This window comes from Chiloscyllium plagiosum, unplaced genomic scaffold (genome assembly GCF_037043375.1).
Source record: "Chiloscyllium plagiosum isolate Xiang-an unplaced genomic scaffold, Cpla_swu_hap1 HiC_scaffold_14, whole genome shotgun sequence".
NCBI lineage: Eukaryota > Metazoa > Chordata > Chondrichthyes > Orectolobiformes > Hemiscylliidae > Chiloscyllium > Chiloscyllium plagiosum.
The window spans coordinates 19135944-19162693 of record NW_028270152.1 but is presented as its reverse complement, the minus strand read 5'-3'; the positions used below and the strand labels follow the sequence as shown (position 1 = coordinate 19162693).

The following is a 26750-nucleotide window of genomic DNA, read 5'->3' as shown; positions in this document are numbered from 1 at the left end:
CTTCCAAACCCACAGCCACTTCCATCTAGAAGGACAAGAGCAGCAGATACATGGGACCATCATCATCTGAAAGTTCCTCTCCAAGTCCCACAACATCCTGACATGAAAATATATTGCCATTCCTTCACTGTCACTGGGTCAAAATCCTGAATTCCCTCCATTAGGGCATTGTGGGTCTATCTACAGCACACTGACTACAACGGATCAAGAAGGCAGCTCACCCCACCTTCTCAATATCATCTAGGGATGAGCAGTAAATGCTGGCCCAGCCAGTGACGCCCACGTACAATGTGTAAATGAGAAAAGTACAATCTGATAACCATTATAGAGACATGGCTTCAGGATGACGTAGATTGGAGCCTGAATACCCCAAGAGTACAAGACATTTTGGAATGATGAAAAGTAGGAAAAGCTGAAAGTGTGGCTCTGTTAATTAATGATAGCATTCGCATAATGTACAGATATGATCTAAGTTCAGAAAATCAGGGTGTAGAAGTAGCTTAGGTCAAGGTCAAAATTGACAAAAGCAAGGGGTCCCTTGTGAGAATGATGTAAAGCACCAAACAGTAACCACTTGACCGGGTAGAGTATAAAGTTAGAAATAATCAGACACTGTTCAAAAGTGATACAGATTATCTTGGGAGGATTTTAATCAACAGATAGATTGGAATATCAGGTGGGCAATGATAGCCCAGTTGAGGAGATCATAAATTGATTCAGCTGTACATTGGTGAGATCATATCTAGAGTACTGTTTCTGATATTTAAGAAAGGATGTAAATGTATTGGAAGTAGTTTAGAGATTTACTGGGGTAATGCTTGGCATGGAAGGGTTTGCACTGGAAAGCATTTTATCTCTCCATCCCTGAAGCTCCCAGCCTCATTCCTGATGAAGGGCTTTTGCCTGAAACATTGATTTTCCTGCTCCTGGGATGCTGCCTGACCTCTTTTCCAGCATCTACAGTCCTCAGTTTTGCCTCCATGGAAAGGTTTGTAGTCTCAGGAAAGGTTGAATGGGCTAGTATTGTATCCACTGGAGCTTAGAAAAGTGAGAGGTGACTTGATTGAAACATATAGGATCCCGTGAGGTTCTGTCTGACAGGGTGCATGTGGAAAGAATGATTCCTCTTGTGGAAGATTCTAGAACTAGGGGTCACTGTTTAAAAATAAGAGGTTACATCTTAAGATTTCAATAAGGAAAATATTTTTTCTCACAGAGGCAATATCTCTGGAACATTTTATTGCAGAGATAGATAAGTTCCTGGTTTAAAATAAAAATGGGGACATAAGGTTACTGGGGTAACTAAGGACATTGCAGACTAACTGGATCAGCCATGGTCTTATTGAATGGTGGAGAAAGCTCTGAAAGGCTGAGTGGCCTACATCTGATCCTAAAGCATATGTTTCTATGCATCAGACTCAACAGCATTTTCATTTTCCCTTTCCTTCAAGGCCTATCCTAACAAGGTAATGTTGGCCGAACTGAACTTTCCCTCAAGCGAATGTATTGGCTTCCTCCATGTCATCTCATTAATTACTCCAACAGCTGTTCCAGGTATTCGAGGTGCTGCAATGCAGTCAATTTGTGCTCAGCGCTCGACACTGAATCTGTTTGGCTTCACGACTCACAGTTCGAGTGTAAGCAAGAATTTTCTGTCACTTAATTTTTCGCACCCTTTCAATCTTGAATGGGAGACTGTGTGTACTGTATGGTTAGTATTCAAGGCTGTAACATGATCGGTTATTGAAATAATACATGTTGCAACCTATTTCACACACAATGACTGGCTGGCAGCGGAGAAGAACGAAGATTCAGTGAAATGGAATGTGTTGTGGATATTACTCAGTGATAGGGGCTTGAGGAATTGAACAGATTTGATTCCTATATGCCCAGGAAAATAATGCCAGAAAATGAAACCCAGTGTAAGTGGTAGAAATAGTCATCCAATCACTCCCATCTGTTCAGTTGCTTCTGATTTTTCTGAGTCTGTGTTCTGGAAGAAATATTCATTCATTTAGAGCTCCTTGAGTTTTCTTTTATGTTTAACATTGCTGTCACCAGCCAGGCCAGTATTTGTTGCCCATCCTGAACTACTCTTGAACTGAATGGCTTGAAAATAACTCCACAGCATCCCGGCACCAATTCACCCTTTATTTACTCATGCGTAGTACTTGATACTAGTCTGGCTCTCAGAATGAGCAGAACCTCTGACACGCTTGTTTATACCTGTCAGCCAGGGATCCGTGATTGGACCAGATTAACAGCCCCAATCAGAAATCTCATATTCTATGAGCCCCACTTGGCCGACCTCGTTACAATCACCACAGATTGGTTGGATTCGATCTTGTTGGAGAGATACCTTGCATCTATATGGTACAAATGTTACTTGTCAAGCCTGGATATCGTCCAGGTCTTGCTGCATTTGGACATGGCTGCATCAGTATCTATGAAGTCACAAACAGTGCTGAACATTGAATAGAATAGAATTCACACAGTGTGGAAACAGACTATTTGGCCTAATAAGTCTACACCAACTCTCTGAAGAGCATCCTACCCAAGTCCCACCCTGCAACCCGATGACACTGCATTCCCAATGGTTAATCCATCTAACCTACTCATCTCTGAACACTATGGGGAATCTAGCATGGCTAGTCCACCTAACCTGCACATCTTTGGACTGTGGGAGGAAACTGGAGCCCCCAGAGGACACAGGGAGAATGTGCAAACTGCATGCAGACAGTCACCCGAGGGTGGAATTGAACTCAGGTACCTGGTGCTCTGAGGCAGCAGTCCTAACTGAGCCACTGTGCTACTCTCAATAGGCCCAGAATACTGCCTCACCCATTCCTCACACCCATAACATTTCGGACAGGTTGGTGCAGGTGGGTGGCTATGGGATAGCCTATGTTGGAGTGACATATAGTGGTTAGCACTGCTGCCTCACAGTGCCAGGAACCTGGGCTTGATCCTACCCTCAGGTGATTGTCAGTGTGGAGTTTGCACATTGTCCCTGTGTTTGTGCGGGTTTGCTCCAATTTCCTCCCACACTTTAAGGATGCGCAGGTTAGGTGGACTGACTATCCTAAATTGGCCAATATTGTGTAGGCTAGGTGGATTAGCCATGGTAAATGAGGGGCCACAGGGATAGGGGTAGATGCTCAATGGAGAGTCGGTGCAGACATGATGGGCTGAATAGCCTCTTCTTGCACTGTAGGGATTCTCTGATAGCCATTTACTGGATTGAACATACTCCTGCATGCCTGGGTGCCATTACTACTTTATCAATAAATTGGATTTTTGAACTTTGAATTCATCACCAGAGTATGAGTCCTAACTTTTGCATTACTAATTGCATAATGTCACTACTCCGCTCCATTCCCGGCAGTGTGACTGTACCTGTGTGTATGAGAATGTGCTTGTGAATGCAGACAGTAATAACTTACTGATTCTAGTTTGCTTTAGACATGATTAAAAGTTTTGTGAGTTCAAGAAATAATGAGAAGTGGCTGGCTATGAGCTTTCCTGAAGAAGGGCCTGTGCCCAAAACGTCGAATCTCCTGTTCCCTGGATGCTGCCTGACCTGCTGTGCTGTTCCAGCAATAAAGTTTCAACTTTGATCTCCAGCATCTGCTGACCTCACTTTCTCCTGGCTATGAGCTTTGCCTGCCTATTGTGTTCCCATTCAGTTAACATGCTCACTTGTTGATTTTTCTGTTCCATTTCAGATGTAAATTACAGTGTATGACCACACCACATGACTATTGACATCAAAAATGCTATTAATCAGGAGTGGAGCAGTGGAGGAAAGATCCCAGTGGATAAAGTGGAGTTAGGCTATTTGGAGAATTTTTATTTCTGCTGCAAATTAATTTTGCAAAAGTAGTTGGAGGGCAGAAAAAAAAGCTCATTAATGCTTAATCATTCATGCTTAACTGTGTTGTAAACTTGAAAAGTTTCAGAAAAGATTTACAAGGATGTTGCCAGGGTTGGAGGATTTGAACTACAGGGAGAGGCTGAACAGGCTGGGGCTGTTTTCCCTGGAGTGGTCAGTGGCTGAGGGGTGACCTTATCGAGGTTTATAAAATCATGAGGGACCGTGGATAGGATAAATAGACAAGGTCTTTTTCCTGGTGTAGGGGAGTCCAAAACTAGAGGGCATAGGTTTAAGGTGAGAGGGGAAAGATTTAAAAGGGACCTAAGAGGCAATTGTTTCATGCAGAGGGTAATGCATGTATGGAATGAGAAGCCAGGAGAAGTGGTGGAGGCATTTAAAAGGCATCTGGATGGGTACATGTATAGGAAGGGTTAGGTGGATTGACTGTGCTAAATTACAACATTTAAAAGGCATCTGGATGGATACATGTATGGGAAGGGTTTAGAGGGATATGGGCCAAGTGCTGGCAAATGGGACTAGATTAATTTTGGATATATGGTTGGCATGGATGAGTTAGACCAAAGGGTCTGTTTACATGCTGTACACCTCTATGACTGTACCAATGTTTATATGGACAACATACAGTTCAAGTTGCTGTACATTATTGTAAATCCACTGTCAGGATAGGTTCCCTGAGAGAAATGAGCCCTCTCATGCCAACATCCCCAGTATTGAGCCACTGGATGCAGTAAATGAGCTGATCACAAATCTCTACTGCGAGCTTCATCATGGTGAGCAGTTAATGTTTTGAGGACGTCCTCAAAGCTTCTCTGGAGAGAAAAAGTGAAATATCCTCACTGGCTTGTGGAATCCCTTGCCCAAGAACACCCAAACTAGAGAAGAAGCGAATCCAAAGATGGCAGGTTGTTTTAAGCATCTCCAGATGAGGGTCCGATGCAGACAGTGGAAGATGCGAGCGTCCCACCCACCCACCTCACCCATCTTTAAGAGGGTGTGAAGTTCCAGCCTTGGGCTGTTTAGCCACCTTAAGACATCGGCGAACCCTGAGTCCAAGAAAGTCATTCTCGATTCCAAGGGGCTGCCAAGGAAGTAGAAGAGAATGCATAATCAAGTTTCGAAGAGCAAACCCCGCCCCCCCCTGCCGGATGAGTGTTCGGAGGGGGTTGACCAGAAAAATCCCAGTGATGAAGGACCTCTCCCATGGAGGTTGAGAATTATTTGAAACACAGCAGGTCATGGATCTGGGAGGCAAAGCATGAAGAGGCAGTGAAAGATTAAATCGTTAACTTAACAATCATTAACCAGGGAAGCAGACATGTCCTTGAAATGGGGAGACAAATTTCCCAGAAAACAATCAGGATTGTGGGACTAATTAGAAATTAGATGGGCCAAATAGTCTTTTTCTGTGCCATTTGATTTTGCTGCATTGGGTGAATGTTTGTGGCATCGTGCGGAGATCAACTCTCGTGCGGAAAGTGTGTACAACACTCTCTCACTAACACTCAATTCCACCTCAATTAACATCTTAATTCCATGCATTGCTTCCTAGAGAATAGATTCCTCATTGCTGGCAAGTACAACTATTACTTCACAAAGGAGTGACTCTGAAAAATGTTTGTGTGCGTGCGCGTGTGTGTGTAAGTGTGTATATGTGTGCAAGTGTGTGTCAGTGTGTGTATATATATGTGTGTGAGTATGTGTGCATGCATGTGAAGGTGTGTGTGAGAATCTATGTGTGAGAATCTATGTGTTACTGTGATTTTACATGTGAGTGTGTGTAAATGTGAGCACGTGTGATTGTGTGTGTGAATCTGTGTGCGTGAGTGTCTGTGTGTGTTTGTGTGAGTCTGTTAGTGTGTGTGTGAGAATGTGTGAGTGACTGTGATTTTATGTGTAAGCTTATCAGTGTGTGAGACTGAGAGAGTGTGTGTATGCACATGCACGTGTGAGAATGTGTGTGAGTATGCCTGTATGTGTGTAAATGTTAACATGTGCGTGTGATTTCATGTGAGCGTATGAATGAGTGAGTGAGTGTGAGTATTAGAATGTGTGTGTGTAAATGAGTGTGTATGTGACTGTGTGAATGAGTGAGTGAGTGTGACTGGGATTTCATGTATTAGAATGTATGTGTGAGTGTGTGTGTGTGCGTGTGTGTGCACATGTATGTTGTCTTGTAAGAAACTTTGAAAATAACTACTTTGTGACATTATTCTGCAGTTTCTCTGCAGTTGGGGTGATACAGAAATTAGTTATTTCTGATTTAAAAGCATCCATTGTGAACAACAACCTGCATTTATATAGTACCTCTGACATAATAAAGCTCCCAAGCAGATCCACACAGGAAGGTTCTCAATGTTTGATGCCAAACCACATAGGAGATCCCCAAATGATTAGGTGGGTTTTACTGAATGATTTAAAGAGGATGGAAACTTGTTGAAGGAATGAGGAGAGGATTTGAGATCTTCAGGCCTCCCAATGCATGCTGAAGGAAATCAGAGATGCCTCAGAAGCCAGAATGAGAGGAGCACAGAGATCGGTGAGAGTTGTAAGGTTGGATGAAATTCAATAGGCCATGAAGGCATTTGAGGTATAGTGTCAGGTGGACAAAGTAGATGAGCAACTGCAGGGTGACGTTCAAGACTAGCCATGGGTTAGTATGTGTGTTACTGAATTGTGGATGAGATGAAGTTTGTGGAGGAAGGCAGCTGGTGGGCCAGTCAGAATAGCATTGGGAGAAAGAAAGATATGAAGATGTCTTTCAGCTGCAAGTGAGTGACGCAAGGATGGAAACAAGATGAAGACCAGATGAATTACTGAACACTCACGACTAGTATCACAGAGTAATTGAAGGAAACAAATAGAAACATTCAGATGTATACACAGCTAGGATTGTTCAAAATTAAAATATAATACCCTGTCCAGACACATTCAAAAAGAAAGACTTGCACTTCATGATCAGAAAATCTTCCAAAAAGATCTTTTTACCCTCAATGAAATACTTTTTGGAAGTGTTTGTAGTGTCGAGAAGGCAGGCGCTATCTCAAGCACAGCAAACTCTCCACCAAAAAAAATGATGTGGTAATAATCAGGTTTATGTGATATTGATTGAGGGATAAATATTGGCCAAGGCACCATAGGTAACTCACTACTCTTCTTTAAGGTAGTGCTATGGAATTTTTTTGTATGCACCTGAGCAGACAATGGGACATCAGCTTACCATCTCACCCAAAAGCCAAATCTGACAGTGCCGTCCTCCCTCACTGCTGCAGAGTGCCTCAGCCTGGATTATTGTGCTAAAGCACCAGAGAGGGATTTGAACTCAGAAGGTTAATGGAGACACAGATGACAGATTACTATACCCTCTGCTGGATCCCTTATGTGCCTGGGACATTTCTAAATCAGAGCTACCTAAAAGACACCAAAAACGTATAGCATCAGGGAGACACAGGATCTGGGACTTTTTTCTATAATTGGAGAAGATTGGAATATGCAGTGCTATGAGTGCAATATTTAAATAAATGAAGAGATCCCTGTCTTGAGTGGGTTCGTGTGTTAGACAGGGATCAAAGGCAGAAAAAAACATTAATATAAAAATACAAACCTAGATTTAGTTTAGATACCAGCAAGCTTTTATTGTCACATTAATTTGTGGAATCCATGACTAAAAACCTACAATAAACCTACAAGCTTTAGGTCAGGATATTGGACAATTACTCGATTGTAAATGAAAACACAACTTATAGTAGAGAGCTGAAGGTTGGCTGCTTTTATTGCCATATATTATTGTTGCCTTTCAGAACCTGCTTAAGGGCAGAGTGAGATTTGCCAAGACTTTTCCTGAATTGACCCTTTTTCTTCCCGCACAATGTTGTTGCCTACCACCCATTTCAGAATTCCCTTTCTGAGTCCTGCTACGTTCTGGGAATATGCAGGAATGTAGAATTGAAATTAAAATCAGGTCAGCCATGAGCTTATTGAATGTCAGAGTAGACTCAAAGAGCTGAGTGGCCTATTGCTGTTCCTTGATCAATCCTCCTTAAAATTCGACATCCTTCTCTCACTCCTCACTGCAGCTTCTTCCAACTCCTCCTTGCTCTCTACTCCTCTACCCACCCCCCCCCCCCCCACCCACTGTGAAATTCAATGGGATGTTTCATTGACTTTAAAGTTTTATATTTGATTTGTGTGCACCTGTAGACACATCAACAACCAATTTAACATAATCAGGCATGCTTTCTAATGTGGTTCACTCATGCTCATTCGTTTAAGTGACATATGTAGGGGCTGTTCTCCTCAAACAGAAGGAGTGTATACAAGCCTTCACAACCTTTTTGTATTGCCCAGGAACTTGGGAAGTTAATGCTTCCTCACTCCTTTCGCTACGGCAATACCTCAGCCAATCAGAGTTGACTCGCTGACCAATCAGCACCCTTTCCCCCTGTAGTAGAAGCTGTCACGATTGAGCGAAATTTGCCATTCTTGCATTGTCCTGATGAGGGCAGGTTGAAAAATTCTTCCAACAACACCTCCCTTTTCTTCAGCAATACGTTTCTTCTGCTATTGGAAGGTCTGATCCCAGGAATATTGTTCACTCTTTATCAGAAAACTTGCCTCAGTAACTATGCAGGAGGAGAAAGTGAGGACTGCAGATGCTGGAGATCAGAGTCGAGAGTGTGGTGCTGGAAAAGCACAGCAGGTCAGAAAGCATCCTGATGATTTCCTGATGAAGGGCTTATGCCCGAAACATTGATTCTCCTGCTTCTCGGATGCTGCCTGACCTGCTGTGCTTTTCCAGCACCACACTCTCGGTAACTATGCAGTGAAACTTTAAAGACTGGGACCTAACTGTTTTAATTCAGCCAGTCTTTACATAGAGGCTTTAGTTTTGGCATGATACTCCTTTAAGAGCAGTAGAATGAGGTAAGCATTTTTTTCCCCTGGGGATTGAGAGCATAGTTAACGAGTTTGCAGGATTTATACCATACATCTTAATTCCTAACAAGATGAAAAGTGTGAGACAAAACCAAATTAGCAGCTGAGGTGTAAACAAGGTATTATCAACGTACCAAGCAATCCCTAAAACAAGCGGCTCTTGAAAGTCATTGACTCTTAATCTGAGTGACTTGGCCCAGCAGCTTGTAAAACTCAATGGTTCTCTACCCCAGCAGATAAACCCAGCAGCTAACAGCTTCTGAACCTCCAGCAGCTAACTCAGTAGCGACTGAATTCCAGCAGATAGCCTTTCATTTTCGAAATCCCAGCAAAAGAATCCTGCAGCTCCTGAGCCCAAATAAATAATTTAAATTGCATACTATGACCACTGTCCAGCACAGCACCTTTTGAATTCCAGCAGGAGAAAACACTGAACTAAAAAGTGAAAATGGTTGAAATACTCAGGGGATCGGGCAGAACCTGTGGAGAGAGATGCAGGGTCAATGTTTTACATCGATGAACTTTCTTTGGAATGGGAAAAAGTGAGAGATGTAATAAGTTGTGAGCAAAAGAATGGTTGAGAGAAGGATTAAAGGTAAGTCTGAGATAATGTAAAAGAAGGAGAGATTGAGTGAAGTTAAAAATCACACAACACCAGGTTATAGTCCAACAGGTTTAATTGGAAGCACACTAGCTTTCGGAGCGACGCTCCTTCATCAGGTGATTGTCCTGATCACCTGATGAAGGAGCGTCGCTCCGAAAGCTAGTGTGCTTCCAATTAAACTTATTGGACTATAACCTGGTATTGTGTGATTTTTAACTTTGTACACCCCAGTCCAACACCGGCATCTCCAAATCAAGATTGAGTGAAGGAAGAGTTAGTTTTCCAGATCTAAATGGAATGGAAAGAGAACAAGAAAAAATACAAAGAAACAAAGTATGCATCAAGAGTGATGTGAGCTTTGCCTCCAGCAGGTTATTTACATCAGACGCAGTGATGTTTATATTAATTCCTCTAACATAAGGACTAGATGAGGGTAACATGGTATTGAAGAATCCAACAGAATGTGTATTATAGCTCACTGTTATACGCAAATGTAAGATTTACAGACACACAAGTACCACACAACACCAGGTTATAGTCCAACAGGTTTACTTGGAAGCACTAGCTTTCAGAGCACTGCTCCTTCATCATGTGGTTGTGTGTTTGTGTGATTTTTAACTTTGTACAACCCAGTCCAACACCGGCACCTACATATCAGGTTAGAATTAAGCTGTTCAGCTATAACATACTTGCATCAATGTGTCATGTTTAAAATACCTTGAGTTAAGATGGAGACTGTGACCTTTAAACCATGCTATGATACAGCGATGATATCAGGAGCATGTCTCTTAAAGATATATTGACATACTGACCGTAAGGCTATCACAACATAGAGCAGGTGTGCTGCTCTCTGAGAGCGAAAACAGGAGGAAAATAAAAAACTGAAACATGCAAAGAAAATGGGATTACAACCTGAAATTGTTAAACTCAATGTTGAGCCTAGCTGGAGGCTGGAAAGTGCTTTAATGTAAAACTAGGAGCAGGCTGAGGGCAGCGTGCGAAGAGGTGGAAAATTAAAATGACAAAAAAAGCCCAGGAACATCAGGAATGATTGGATATGCTGTGCAAAGTGTCCACGTAATCTGCATTTAGGCTTGCCATCACATTGTGAGCAGCGAATACCATGAGATCATAAGATGTATGGGTGGAAAAGGCCATTCGGCCCATCAATTCTGCTTTACCATTTAGTGAGATCCTGGCTGATCTGAAAATCCTCAGCACCACCTTCCTGCCTTTTCACTAAAACCCTTGATTCCCTGACTGATTAAAAATCTCTTATCTCAGCCTTGAACCCTTAATGACACAGCCTCTACAGCCCTCGACGGTAAATAATTCCACAGATTCACTACTCTCTGAGTAAAAAAATAAAATTTGTCCTCACCGCTGTCTTAAATTGTGGCGTCTTATGTTGAGATCTTGCCCTCATTCCTGATGAAGGACTTATGCCCAAAATGTTGATTCTCCTGTTCCTCAGATGCTGCCTGACCCACTGTGCTTTTACAGCGCCACAGTCTCGACACCTTGCCCTCTTGTCCTAGACTGTCTCCACATCAATTCCGTTAAACCTTCTGATTTAGTTCTTCCAAATTCCAATAGGTACATTAGGCAGCCCGGTGGCTCAGTGGTTAGCACTGCTGCCTCACACCGCCAGGGATCTTGGTTCGATTCCAGCCTCGGCGACTGGGTGGAGTCTGCACATTCTCCCCGTGTCTGCGTGGGTTTCCTCCAGGTGCTCCAGTTCCCTCCCATGTAGAAATATAGACTAATAGGGTAGGGGAACTGGTCTGGGTGGGATACGCTTTGGAGGGTTGGTGTGAACTTGTGGGGCCGAATGACCTGTTTCCACACTGTAGGGATTCTGTGAAGTACAAGTGCAACCTAAGAAAATCCCGATTCCTGGGATTAATCCAGTAAACCTTATCTGAGCTGCTTCCAGTTTCAGCATATCTAAAACTGTTCACATTATTCCAGCTTGGTCTAATGGGCACCCTGTGTACCTTAGCAAGACCTCCCTATTTTAAACTACATTCCTTTTGAATTAAAGGCAACGAATCCATGTGCCTTCCTTATTCCCTGTTAACCTTGAATGCTACCTCTTTGTGATTCATGCATGACAACCCCAAATCCCTTTGTACTTTCTTTCTATTAAAATAATAGACGGCTCTTCTATTCTTCCTGCCAAATTGCATAACCTCAAATTATATCTCATCTGCCAAGTTAAGAAAATATATATGAATCACTGCTTCACCTGGAAGGAGTGGTTGGAGCATTGTGCAATGGTGGCTCAGTGATTAGCACTGCTACCTCACACTACTGGGGACCTGGGTTTGATTCCACCCTTGGGCGACTGTCTGTGTGGAACTTGCTAATTCCACCTGTACCTGTGTGGATTTCCTCCCACAGTCCAAAGATGTGCAACAACAGAAATTGCTGGAGAAGCTTAGTGGGTCTAGCAGCATCCGTGGAGAGAAATCAGTGTTAATGTTTCAGGTCAAGTGACCCTTCCTCAGCTCTGAAGTGTTTCAGCAATTTCTGTTTTTGTTTCTGATTTACAGCATCTGCTGTTTTTTTTGATGTTTCCAAAGAGGTGCAGATTAGATGGATTCACCATGCTAAAATTTCCCATAGTGTCCAGGCTAGGTGGATTAGCCATTGGAAATTCGGAGTTACCGTAGGGGAGTGGATCTAAGTCGGATGCTCTTAGGAGTGTTGGTGTAGATTTGATGGGCTGAATGGCCTGCTTTCACACTGCAAGAATTCTATAAAGAGAGGAGCTAAAAGGGGAGACATGACATTTTCTGAACCCCAACATATGAACTCAGTAGTGACTAAATTCTAACAGACAAAACAGGCTAAATCAGACAGTTCACAAACAGGCCATTCAGTCCATCACATCTGCACTGGCTAACATACCAACAGTGGCTGAACCCCAGCAGTTAAACCCAGCATCTCCTGCATCCAAAATGATAACGCCATCTGAATGCAGAACCTAAAAGGACAACTGGCAAGCAACCCAGTTACTGAATTAGACGTGTGGTGCTTTCAGACACTCTGGAGTTTTATTCCCTTCTCCGCACTCTGCTTTCACAGGTGAAGTAAGAGTGTAAATTACTTTGAATAAAAATATCACTGAGACCCGGATTGTGGAAGTATTTCAGAATCAGACACCACGCGACATGTCTGTGCTCAACTCAGGAGCTTTTCAACTGGGATTGTATTTCAGCAACATCATTGGTTTATCAGTTACAGAGGACCCCTTTGCAAACACGCTCAAATGGGTTCAATGTCATCTCGAGCATGCTTTGTAAGTGTATCTAATTAAAAGTTGTTTATGCAGCGGGGCTAGTTTAGAAGGAACTCCCCCCCCACCCCCCGCCCCTGATTGCGAGCCACGCTCCTGTCCTCTCTGCCCTCCTCACATACCACACAAGGTATATTTTTAATCTTCTATGTCATTTTGTCGCAGTTTCCTCTTTCCTAACTGAAAGTCTCAGGACTGGGCTTTGGAAGGAAGGATCTGCATCCTTTCACGGAATGAATGATACAGTCAGGAAATGCAGGTTAGTCATTGTGACAGAGAAAAAAGAAATGACTTTGCAACAAGCTTCCTCTTACTCACAGTTTGAACTAGTTGCCAGCTCTTTGCTGTTTCCAGTTCAAAGGGCCATGCTTAAGACACCAGTCATGAGGTGCCAATGAATCCTGATTGTCAGTACAGCCAGAAATAGCCAACTTCCAAAGCACTCGCTGTGGATTCAACCATTTTGCAATATTATTCCCTTCACTGTTGACCTCCTCTTTTGCCATCCAACTGGCCCCTGGTAAGTAGAGCAAATTTATAGAGTCCCTACAGAGCGGAAGCAGGCCATTTGGCTCATCAAGTTCATACTGACCCTCCATCCTGCCCAGATCCACCCCCTAATGCTGTAACCTTGCATTTCCCATGACCAACTCACCTAACCTGGAAGTCTTTGGAAGGAAACCAGAGCACCCGGAAGAAGACTAGATTAGTTTAGATTAGATTCCCTACAGTGTGGAAACAGGCCAACAAGTCCACACCGATCCTGCAAAGAGTAACCCACCTAGATCCATTTCCCTTTGACTAATGCACCTAACACTATGGGCAATTTAGCGAGGCGAATTTACCTGACCTGCACATCTTTGCACTGTGGAAGGAAATAGGAGCACCCGGAGGAAACCCGCGCAGGCACGGGGAGAATGTGCAAACTCCACACAGAGAGTCACCTGAGGGTGGAATCAAACCTAGTCCCTGGCGTTGTGAGGCAGCAGTGCTAACCACTAAGCCACCGTGCCACCCCAAATACCTGCCGCCTCCCTGAGTGACCAAGCTCCTGTTCATCCTGAAGATCCATCCTGAAGTGCATTCAGGTGCACTGTCCCCTTCCCTTTCATTCTGCCTCTTGTCCAGCAGTGGGCGACATTGCAACCATCCCTTGCAACCTCTAGCACCTGAAAGAACATTGGCACCAAGGCTCAGAGAGCATTGCTTTTGTCAGTCCATAGAAGCTGCGAATTAGCTGATCTTTCTAATATAGTGTGTCCACGTACTTTGGTTTAATATTGGGATGTTCTTCATTGATGTCTAATCTTAATCTTTTGCATATCCCTGACTTCCTTTGTCAAATAGCAGCCACGCCTTCAGTTATAGAATTTTCTCCCTCAATCTCTCGGACTCTCTCTAGCTTTACAATGTTTTATTTATAACCCATTTCTTTGCTGGATCATACTCAGGATGTCTCTTCATGTGGTTCAGTGTCAAATGCTGTCTCATAACATTGTTATGAAGCACCTTGGCATGGTTTACTGCCTTAAAAGTGCTACATAAATGTACAACGCTGTTGCTGACACTCACCAGATCTCCTGCTGGTATCACTGACCCGAAAATGAAGGATAAACAGCTGGGGTCCTGAAGACTAAACCCACTGAATATTTTGAGAAGTGCAGTTTATTGTTGCTCTGCTCCATTTCTAAATGAAATAACAATTTCCAAAATGAAGCAGGGGAACTGCTCAGGTCGAAGTTCAAGCAGATGACTACCCTGAGAAGTACTTACGGCTACTAGACAGGTGAAAAAGGGGAGTAACTGCATAGCCTGACACATTTATTAGCACAATACCTTTATGTCCCAATGTAATGTAATAATAACATACATTGTACGCATGAGTTTTAGTGCCGAAAAGATTCTGTGAGGTAAGAGAGACCACATTGCAGAGGGGGTTTACTAGATTGTTTCCGGAGGCTTGAGAAGGTTGGCTTACGAGGAGAGATTGAGTAGACTGGGACTCTACTCAATGGAATTTAAAAGAACGAGCGGGCGAATCTAATAGAAGCACATCAAATTATGAAGGGATTAGATAAGATAGAAGCCAAGAGGGTGTTTCCACTGCCGGGTGAAACTAAAACTTGGGGCATAGCCTCAAAATAAAGGGGAAGCAGGTTTCAAGACTGAGTTGAGGAGGAACTTCTTCACCCAAAGGCTTGTGAATCTGTAGAATTCCCTGCCCAGGAAAATGGTTTATTAGATTCCCTACAGTGTGGAAACAGGTCCTTCGGCCCAACCAGTCCACACCGACCCTCCAAAGAGTAACCCACCCAGACCCATTCCCCTCTGACTAATGCACCTAACACTACAGGCAATTTAGCATGGCCAATTCACCTGGCCTGTGGGAGGAAACACACACAGACACGAGGAGAATGTGCAAACTCCACACAGACACGAGGAGAATGTGCAAACTCCACACAGACAGTCCCCCGAGGCTTGAATCAAACCTGGGACCCTGGCACTGTGAGGGAGCAGTCCTAACCACTGTGCCATCGTGCTGACCTTGAGGCTACCTTGTTGCATGTTTTAAGGCAAAGATAGACAAAAAAAAGTAAAAGAATTAAGGGTTATGGTGAGTGGGCGGGTAGGTGGAGCTGAGTCCATGAGAAAGATCAGCCATGATCTTACTGAATGGCGGAGCAGGCTCGAAGGGCCAGATGGCCTACTCCTGCTCCTATTCCTATGCTCTTACGGAGCAATTCGAGGAAGGGGTAGAGCAGGTGAAAGACAGCAAGACTGAACGTGTAGGTTTTGAGGAGTTTTTTTGAAGTTGGAGAGCGATGAAGCAACTCGCTTTGGGAGGCAGAGGATTCCAATGATATCCAGCAGAATTTCCCTCAATTGTCCAAAGGGAGAGGTTGCAATTTTCTGGGAACTTAAATAAATAGACAAATTAGAAGATGGCCATTCAGCCCTTTCAGTCTGTTCCATCATTCAACAAAATCACGGCAGAACAGACTGTGGCCTCAACTCCACATTCCTGCCCACTTTCTATCTTTTATGTTTTTTATATCCTTTGCCCACTGTAGTAGACAGGGTAAATAGGGGAGGGGAGATGCATAGCTAGGACTTTAATGGACAGGATAGTTATTAATGGTGCTTTCTCCTTGTTGAGCATTCAGAGGAGGATGGGTGGAGGGTGGGGGATAACTTTATATTTGTCCAGACAAGTTGAATGACATAGGCAGGCTTCCCATTGAGGAGAGACGGAAAATCCTTGGGTTAAAAATAGATGGGTTTGGATTGTCGTAGCAAATCCTGGTCTCATGTCACCAAACAGCCTGCCATGTTGAACACGACTATTCTTGGAGTGCACATCAGTCAAGGATTCAACTCTTTTTACAAGCTCAGTTTCAAACACTAACAACCTCCGGCTGACAGTTAACCCCTTCAGGCCCACATGGCAAAGCACCTTTTAATACATTTTTGTACTTGACCACAAGAAGTGACCTGAGACCAGCAGTATTCAGAGAATGCCGTCACAAGGATTTTAGAACTGAACTGGGTGAGCGGTACATACATCATTCCAAAGGAATGCACAGTATAGCTAAAGCACGTTTATGGGCATAGTTTGGATCTGAATCAGAGGTTTACTCATTTAAAATCTCCCGTGTACCAGGCAGGCCAAAATTACAGCTAAGTGCATCAAGATGTGCTTTGCATTGGAGCCTTACTTGATCTCCCCGGCCTTCCTCCTAGCTTTCTCGGATTTTAACATTCTACTTTGAAGAACAGGGGTTTCACAGGGGCTTGAGAACCCACTAGAGTCATAGAGACATAGAGATGTACAGCATGGAAACAGACCCTTTGGCCCAACCCGTCCATGCCAACCAGATATCCCAACCCATTATATTCCCACCTGCCAGCACCTGGCCCATATCTCTCCAAACCCTTCCTATTCATAAACCCATCCAAATGCCTCTTAAATGTTGCAATTGTACCAGCCTCCACCACATCCTCTGGCAGCTCATTCCATACACGTACCACCCTCTGCGTGAAAAAGTTGCCCCTTAGGTTTCTTTTATATCTTTCCCCTCTCACCCTAAACCTATGCCGTCTAGTTCTGGACTCCCCGATCCCAGGGAAAAGACTTTGTCTATTTATCCTATCCATGCCCCTCATAATTTTGTAAACCTCTATAAGGTCACCCCTCAGCCTCTGACGCTCCAGGGAAAACAGCACCAGCCTCTTCAGCCTCTCCCTGTAGCTCAGATCCTCCAACCCTGGCAACATCCTTTCTGAACCCTTTCAATATTCACACTTAAGAAATTCCTCTCCATCTAAACCTTTAACACTATGGCAGTCCCAGTCGATGTTTGCAAAGTTAAAATCCCCTACCATAACAACCTATTATTCTTACAGATAGCTGAGATCTCCTTACAAATTTGTTTCTCAATTTCCCTCTGACTATTGGGGGGTCGATAATACAATCCCAATAAGGTGATCATCCTTTCTTATTTCTCAGTTCCACCCAAATAACTTCCCTGGATGTATTTCCGGGAATATCCTCTCTCAGCACAGCTGTAATGCTATCCCTTATCAAAAATACCACTCGCCCTCCTCTCTTGCCTCCCTTTCTATCCTTCCTGTAGCATTTGTATCCTGGAACATTAAGCTGCCAGTCCTGCCCATCCCTGAGCCATGTTTCCGTAATTGCTATGATATCCCAGTCCCATGTTCCTAACCATGCCCTGAATTCATCTGCCTTCCCTGTTAGGCCCCTTGCATTGAAATAAATGCAGTTTAATTTATTAGTCCTACCTTGTCCCTACCTGCCCTGACTGTTTGACTCACTTCTGTTCTCAGCTGTACCCGTCTCAGATTGATCTCTTTCTTCACTATCTCCCTGGGTTCCCCCCCACCTTATTAGTTTAAATCCTCCCAAGCATTTCTAGCAAATTTCCCTGCCAGTATATTAGTCCCCTTCCAATTTAGGTGCAATCTGTCCTTCTTGTACAGGTCACTTCTACCCCAAACTGTCTCAGTTGGGTATCTGCTCCCATTGGTGGCCAATTAATGGCAACTTAAGAATCTCCTCTCATGGTGAGTGGGATTGCTAGCTGGCACCTGCCAGCCTTTCCCTAGTGAGATTCCAGACCTGCCCCCACCCACAATCTCTCTGAACACTCACTTTGTGATTGGTTGCTTTCCCGGCAGTGATCACCGTTCCCAAATGGCGCTGCTGGGACCAAAGTGAGTCACAGAGTCATAGAGATGTACAGCATGGAAACACACGCCTTCAGTCCAACTCATCCATGCCGATCAGCTATCCCAACCTAACCTAGACACAATTACCAGCACTTGGCCTATATCCCTCTAAACCCTTCCTATTCATATACCCATCCAGATGCCTTTTACTGTTGCAATTGTACTAGCCTCCACCACTTCCTCTGGCAGCTCATTGCATGCACGCATCACCCTCTGTGTGAAAAAGTTGCCCCTTAGGCCCCTTTTAAATCTTTCCCCTTTCACCTTAATCCTATGCCCTCCAGCTTTGGACTCCCATACCCTGGGGAACATACTTTGGCTGTTCACTTTATCTATGCCCCACCCCGGCCATTTGTTTGGATGGCTGCACTTAGTGGTTGGGGTCAAAGGTCAGCCTCAAGCCACCATGGGTGAGGTCTCCCTGCCCCCGAGAGTCATGCCAGAGGTGGGAATCCTGCACACGCCTCCCCCCACCCCAGGGATTGTTTACAGAGTATCAATATCCAGCTCATTCTCTTTCCTTAGCTCTGCTGAAACTACCAAACAAACAGGACTAGTAACCTGTATCCATATTGCACGCTTCACTCAGTAAAACATCTCAGAGTACGTCATTGAACAAACCATTGCAAAAAGCCCTTTAAACAGATGTTAGAATATCAGCTTGGTCAAAGTGGTTGGCTTTAAGGACCACCTTGAAAGAGGCCATGGTGGAATTAATTAGCGAGGGAATTCCAATGCTAAGGCAGTTGAAAGTCAATCACCCTTAGCGAGGTAAGTAAAATTATTTCTTTTTCTCATGCTATGTGTCTTCAATCCAAAACTAACAGTGATTCATAACAAAAGTATGATGCAAAAGGTCAGCAGCACAAAACTCATAGTATCCTTTTTTCAAGTTCATTCATGGGATGTAGGTAACTCCAGTCAAACCAGCCCTAAACTGGAATTTAAGAGTCAACCACATTTCTCTGGGTCTGGAGTCACACGTAGGCCAGACCAGGTAAGGGTGACAGTTTGATTCACTAACGGACATTAGGGAACCAGATGGGGCTTTCTAACAATCAATTCACAAGTCATCATTGGACACTTATTTCCAGAGTTTTTTTGTTGAATTCAAATTCCGCCATCACTCATGGTGGGATTTGAACCCTAGTCCCCAAATTAGCAGTCCAGCAATAATACCACTAGTCCATTGCCTCCCTTTCTGTCAGAAAACTGAAGGTCATTCAGTCTATTTGCCTCATACCAACTCTTGACAATGCTAGCTAGTTAGCACAATTCCTTTGAGCTATCTCCTGCAGATTTTTACTTTTGAACGAGATAGGGGATTCTTTTGAATTTGCTGATGCCATCCTTACTGACAGTGAGTACTATTATCCCTTCCACAGCATCTCCCCAGTACTGCCTCACAAAGTGGATACAAGACATTGTAGCACGGACAGTCTGGAGGAGATTGGTCACCAGAAATTCATTAGGAGATAGTAGGATATGAATATTGCTGCTAAGGCAAATGTTTATTGTGTGTTTACTTTTGCGAAGTGGCTCTGACTCCTACTGAGGGAACACAGTGCTGTCTAAATTACCATCTGTCAAGAACCCAGGTCTCATGTGCCCATTCAGATGAACCTAAAGGATCCTATGGCACTAATCCTAAGTATGGAGTTTGCACTAGGACTGTAGACCTATATACTGATGCTTCAACTCTAACACCTGGAAATAAAATACAGAGGATTCATTCAGCACAACACTGTGGAATCTTGCTGTACTCCATTTAGCTGTCTTGCTTCTACTGCTCCAACAATGGCCACACTTCATAGAATCCCGACAGTGTGGAAACAGGCCATTCGGCCCATTGAGTCTGCACCAACCTTCCGAAGAGCATCCCACCCAGACTCACCCCAGCCCTGTATTTCCCATGGCTAATCCATTTAGCCTACACATTCCTGGACATTATGGGCAATTTAGCATGGCCAATCCACATAACCTGCACATCTTTGGACTATGGGAGGAAACCAAAGCGCTTGGAGGAAGCCCACACAGGCACAAGAAAATGTGCAAATTCCACACAGGCGGTTGCCCGAGGGTGAAATCAAACCTGGGTCCCTGTCTCTGTGATGCAGCAGTGCTAACCACTGAGCCACTGTGGCCATTGCAGATGTCCCAAGGCTGTGAAAAATGCTAGAGAAATGCAGGTCTATTTCACAGAAGAGTTGATGGAATCGTGGTGATGATGCCATTCCTGGGATTGTCAGGGAGTATGTGAGGCATTGGGAAGGTGTCTTATGCTGTTAGCTTTATTATGGGACCACTTAACCATCCACAAAATTCTCAGCTACTCACAAAATGAAGAAAGTCACCGGCATCAAAATGATAAAGGATGCTATTTCTTGTGACTGCTCCATGGACAGTCCACAATAGCATTGATTCCTCCAATAATCCAGAGAGAGAGAGAGAGAGAGAGAGACTCTCCATGGTTTAATCATATCACTGTGTGTAGAAGCTTCACCAGGGAATCAGCAGGTGCTTCACGCTCACAGTGGGACATATTTTCCCTGCTCCACTTTAAAAGCAGAGCGCATTTCTTCCCTCCAAAACCACAGGTTTCCGACCACAGTGAAGCTGATGGGATGAACAGATGATACTCAGTAACCGATGACTCAGTGCAATAAAGGGAGAAGTCAGACCTCAGTCTGAGCCGTCACTTCCAGCTTCTCTTTGCTCCCATTTGCTTGTTCCCACTGAGATTACACAATCCCCGTTACTTCCACGGAAAATTCTTTATCAGACGAACCTTTCCTGAGCAGTTAATCCCTGTCTCAGCCAGACTGGGAGCACAACTGGGAGTGGAGGTGTGTGGGGCCAGTGTATAGGCAGGGCAATGCAAATGGACATGCCCATGACATGTACAGAGACCACAGTCACTGTGTTCCTTCAGGCATGGTCAAAAACACCTGCCAACACTTGAGCTCACTCAATCTGTTCCCTTTGTTCCTTGGGTGACCTGCTCAAAGACTGGGGGTGATTTCTCTTCCCCCCGTTGAACCAGTGCCGAACGGATAGTTGTAACTGAGATTGCAAATCCCCTTGTCTGGAATGTGACACTGCAATTACCAGAAACCCATGAAATACATCGAACTGTTCAAATGTAATTAAACCCAAAGATGATGCAGTCCAGCAGCAAGTGTTTTCACCTCAAGGGCTTACAGTAATTGAGAAATTGGATCGACAAAAAAAGGCAACTTAATTAAGAGGGAGCAGTCGCTTAAAGCAGTTTGTTTTCAGAGCTATTGGCATGGGAATGGATTTTCAGCCTAATAATCATTAAAAAAAACAAAATGCATTATGATCCAAACTGTTGCTACACTGATCTCGGCAGTGACTGAATGCTCAGATTTAATGAAGGAACAAGTTTGTCTCTAAAATGATAGTTTCTTCACAGGGTACCAGTTTGGGCTCTGTTCTCTCAAACCTCTCTCCTCAGGTCAAAGTAAAAAGCAAAACAAAATCACCACAGAAGTCTGATGAATATCTCACACATTACAAACCTGGAATTTCTACCTACCTCCAGCAAGCAACCTTTCAGATACAGTAGACAGAGGCAGTACAGTAACGATAGATAATGACTGGTTGTGGTGACCAGAATGAGATACTAGAATTACAGCACTCTTGTCGTGAAATATTCTGACACTACCACCCCCAGGTTGAAAAAACACACACACACACACACACACACTCCAGCTCTAGATGTGTAATGATGGCGTAATACTCCAACAGCACCATATCGGTTCCCAAAGACACAACTTTTAAAGCACCTCTTCTAACCCATTCACTGATGCTCCATGCATCAATAGAAAACTTGGAAGGTCTTCACTGTTGAAGCCCAGTCTGTGAGACCAGATTAATGATGAAGTGATGTTTCTTGCTCCGATGCCAACATGGTGAGAACACCAGTAATTAGCATCAGGAACCAACGAGCCTGAACTTGACACACTAAGTTAATCAGCCTGCGATTTATTTGAAAATCAAGGGATAGAGGTACTTGACTGGCACCCAAGCACTAGCACAATAATGTTCAGCAATTAAACATTTAGCAGTGAGAACAATCCCCTGTTCATTCTACCTGTGGCATTAACAAAAGCTGAGCTCCCATGTTAGAAAGGTGTGGATAAATTGGCAAAGCATCTTGCAATGCCAGCCGGGCACAGATTGGCTTAGAGATCCGCCCCTATTGTGACTATGCTCCGATCCCAGATTGTGCAGTGCGCTGGTAAACGGGGTGTCAAATTCTTGGGAATGCAGCGTATCGTCAGTAAATAAAACTCTGGGATCTAGCTTGTAAAATGGACCTTTTTGATGTGACTCTAGGATGTAATGAAACTGATCTGTGGCATACTTTGGTTGGGACTAAAGCACACCAGGCATTCCCCTGGGCAAGATCTTTGGAGACATGATCACAAATACAAAACCTCTGGAAAGAAAATGTTCAGAAGCTTATCCGAAAAATATTAACCACCAGAAACAAATAAGGACCTGGAGGAAGTCCATATTACAGATACAGTACGAAATGTGTTAATAATTTTACAAACAATCTTGCTTCAGTTGAAAACACCGATAGACCAGAGCTACAGCATTGAGTGTGTCGCATCCTATCCTTTGGCAGTCTATTCCCTCCATTCTTTGCCTTTTGAAAAGAACTCCACTGCAGCTTGATCATTTCCCACTGCATGTCACTTCCTGACACCGGTGGACTTGTCAAGAAATAATTACCTGACTTGGATTTGTTGGCACATTGCTTCACATCTGTCGCTTACCTTTAAAGCTCAGATAAACCCGGGGGGCATTCTGCTGATGGGTGCTGGCATTGCTGTACCAGAGGGAGACCACCAAGAGCCAGGTGGGCAGAAGGCGGTCCATGCCAACCGATTTCAAAGGAACAGGAGCCTTCAGACCTGCATCAGGGTGGAGGTACAAAGGACAAAAAGAACATAATCCCTCATCAGTTGAGTGGTAAGGCAAACAGCTCAATAGTGATTAAATCCAGCTTTTTGTGGGTTTGTAGATAGGAGAGAGAGAGAGAGAGAGAGTCTGAATACCATAGTAACTTTAATATCAGCGCAGGGGGAAATGAAGCTTCAAGGAAGGTGCTGTGGGGAGCAATCTGTGGGTTGGCTGTGAGGGAAGTCAAAGCAGGGCTGATCAATGAAAGGAAACCTCCCATCCCAGAAATGGCATTGCAAAGGAGTCAGAACCCAGCGTGAAAACAGTTCTCAACACAATAATTAATCATTGTTTAAAGCATTAGCTCCAGTAAATTCAAATAATCCCTCTGAGTGCTTTAAGCAGATTTCAACTCCCCTATGAAAATAAACACTTATTACTGCTTTGAATGATTCCCTTACCATTTTTATTCCGACAGTACTCCCTCCACTAACAAAGCTGTTTTGTGAGTCGGTAAATTCCTATTTTAAAAAAAAATATTTATAGCAGATGTTGACCTCCTTTGAAGGTGTGACACTGAGAGGCAATGGGAACGGCTGTAAAGGGGACAGCAATGCTAGCTGGGACCCCAATGGTTAGATGCCAAGTGACCCCAGTTTGGATACAAATCCAGTCATTTTCACCAGTGAGAGAGTTTTGACTTTTCTCATTTATTGATCGAAATGTCCCAGATCAGCAGGCATGCCAACTCTAATGATTCATTTCAGCGAAGATTGGAATCCACAGAGTTCGATCTGCTGGTTGGGGAAGTTGAGATTTTACCACAAACTACACCAATGTTTCATCATGGTAGCTCTTGAAAAAGCAACGAGAAAGCAGCTACTAATGAGAAAGCACACCGTGAAGGAATGTAATGAATACAAACCCCGATGCTAAATTCTGCAGAGGGACACTGAGCAACCCTGTGATTGAGGGCTGTATCGTTGCTCGAATTCAGTGCATATTCAGGAAGGGGCAGAGAAGACTGAAAATTCAATTCATAAACAAGGAAGTAAGAACAATAATCCTGAACAAGATAACAAAAAAAGACACCCAACAGTGAACTGTTTAGAACTTATGATGTAAAATCTTTAATTACATATAATGGATCTTTACTTATGTACACAGGACACTGACACGCACCCACATACACTTACAGAAGTACACACGCACACAGAAATAAACTGACAAACGCACAGAGACACAGAAATATAACTCACACACAGAAATACACACACACTTACACAGAGACAGAAATATCACAGACACAGAGAAATACACACACAGAGGAATAAACTGATAAACATACACAGTTACAGAAATATACACTCACACTTACAGAAATACACATTCAGACAGAAATGACACACGCACACACACATAAAAATACAGTAAGCCTCACACTTTCAGAGATAGGTAGAAACACACAGAAATATAGAGAAACACACAGTTATGCAAACATCACAGAAGCATCGGACACAAAAAACAACTACTGAAACACACCATTGTAAACACACATATAGAAACAGAATGACAAACACAGAATCACTCTGACATTCACCCCCACAGAAAGGTAGGTAGGTACATAGACAGAAAAAAATACAGACATAGAAACACATGGACAGCACACTCTCAGAAACCCACAAAACACAAAGCCAGCATAATAATGAGAATCTGTGTTTGCTTTTCAACTCCAAAAGACAACCAGCCATCGAAGCCAAGATGACATTCAGTTCCAAATTAATGCTCTATCCAGATTTTAGAAATGGTATTGTTTAGGCATCAAATTCAGAATTAAATAAAATGACAGGGTGGATATCTCAGACTGTTTTTTAAAAAAGAATCAAATTTGGAGTTTTAATTTTTGATTCAATGCGCATTTCAGTGTCAAGTTTCCATTGTTAATAATATAAAGAAGGAGCCATAAATAAAATAGGAAGTTATCTAGAAATCATTGACTTGGGTACTTGGGCTTACAGTAGGGGTTTGTACTATATGATATGAATTTGAAGAATTCATTTTCACGCTCTATTCTCTCATAATCTGGGCTCAAACCCCTAGATTGAGGCTTATTCTATGTTTCATTTGGAGGCTCATGTAGCATTTCACATCTATTGTTATTGCAAATAATATTTTTGAGGACGGGTATTTTTAAAACGCAATTATTGGTTACGGAACTAGATTGGTCTAAAGCTCGATATGGGCAGCTTTCGATAGAAAAATAATCAAACAATTTGAATCTAAAATCCCATCGGCATTGAAAGTGCTGTACGCATTCAATCTGGGTCGAACCGCCTGGATGACTTTAGTTTCATTTGGTGGCTTTACTCAGTTTGTTTCTTGGGAAGAGGAACACAAGTGAACTCCAGGACAGAGGGAGAGATCATGCTCATTGCAGTAAGGCGGAGTGCTGGGGGTGCACTCGGAACCGTCCTGCTGTCTAACCAGGAACAGCAGAAGCAGGTGCTGTTGTGAAATGCAGAACGCATTGGAATCCAACTCCGATAGCCTGGCCCTTCCGTAAGAGAGAGAGCAGGGCATGGCCGGACACCCTGCGGATGGAAAGACAGCAACGGTGCAGAGAAGGAGAGACAGAGAGAGAGAGAGAAGTGCACCAGTTTTTAAAGAACACAGTGGTCCCAGCTGGTAATCCTGTGCCGAAAACGCGACTGTCAACTCCACCACGCATGCCAACCCTTTGCACAAAATGGTATTAGAGACAGTCTTAAAGAGGCATCAGAGTCTAATTCCATGACCTCACCTCGCGAGTTCAGCAATTCTCATTCACCCTGGTCTGGCAGAGCTAAACTACTTTTAACAGTCCATTTAGCAGCAAAGCTCCAGTGTACAAAAGGGAGAGAGTGACCACCAGTAAAAGAGTGGAAAGCCACCCTCTGGAACTGCATCCGTCACAGCATATTACAGCCACGCTCAGACTTAAATGACCATCCCACTCATATTAGTCTCTCTCAAACCCACATTCAAAAGCCTCTGAAAAGCTTTCCCTTTGGTTCATCTGCAGCATTGTATTTCACCAACTCTCTCTCTCTCTCTCACACACAAACACACACAGTTAAAGGTCAAGATTTGAATGAGTTACCTCTCAGTGGCTAAGCTTGCTTGAGAACTGTAAAGTTTCTAGTTTCCTCAATGCTGAGGGAACACTCCCCTCTCCCTTTTTTCCTTTCCTGGCACAGAGGCAGCAAAAACAAAACAAAATTTGTCAGTGATAACAGTGACAGAAAGAAAATGCCCCCAGTTTATCTCCACTTCACTGTCTTCACAGCTTCACTTCATCCAGAAACAGGCTCCAGTCACTGGCTTACAGCTGAAGGCAAAACAGCAGAGCAACTCTGTACCTCTCACAGGTAGGCTTTCTCAATGGCAGAAACACAGCCCCTCTCCTTAAGAAGGTTTCGCAGGTATGCAAATGATGCAAGTGGCTGAAGTCTTGACTTTGAAAGAAAAAGGGGGAGTTTCTCTCTCTGACTGTCTCTCTCTCTCTCTCTCTCTCAACTCACCGCTCCGGACTGTTCTCTGTGCTGCACTGAAGAACATGTCAGGTGGCTAGGAATCCACAAACGTTTGCATAATCCATCCTACAGAACAAAGTTGTGTGCTGGAATGCTCCCTGGTGCCACCTCTGGGTAATTTACAGTCTCTGCAGCCGCCCCTTTCTCCGCTTCATAAAAGCCTGAACTCACAGCAGCCAATTTAAGGCAGGGTACTAACTCTGTTAACCCTTACGTAGCAGAAGAATCAAGACTTACTATGCTCCCTTCCCGCTACCCCCC

At 43.7% G+C, this 26750-nt stretch overlaps 1 protein-coding gene across 5 annotated transcripts in view; it reads right to left on the bottom strand.

Annotated features, from left to right (window-relative positions):
* sema3fb (sema domain, immunoglobulin domain (Ig), short basic domain, secreted, (semaphorin) 3Fb) overlaps window positions 1-26462 on the bottom strand; it is a 252587-nt gene extending 226125 nt beyond the window's left edge. Inside the window, exons 1-2 of one of the 5 annotated variants that reach the window (XM_043707715.2) lie at window positions 26057-26462; window positions 22791-22928 (exon numbers count right to left, since the gene is read on the bottom strand). In XM_043707715.2, the coding sequence (XP_043563650.2) occupies window positions 22791-22893 (103 nt within the window). In that variant the 5' untranslated portion in view covers window positions 22894-22928; window positions 26057-26462. Of the gene's footprint in view, window positions 1-22790; window positions 22929-23378; window positions 23456-23842; window positions 23955-25717; window positions 25757-26056 lie in introns of those variants that run through there. The other 4 variants (XM_087994111.1, XM_043707716.2, XM_087994110.1 and 1 more) reach the window with 4 other exon arrangements.
* Between the last annotated feature and the right edge of the window lie 288 nt (window positions 26463-26750).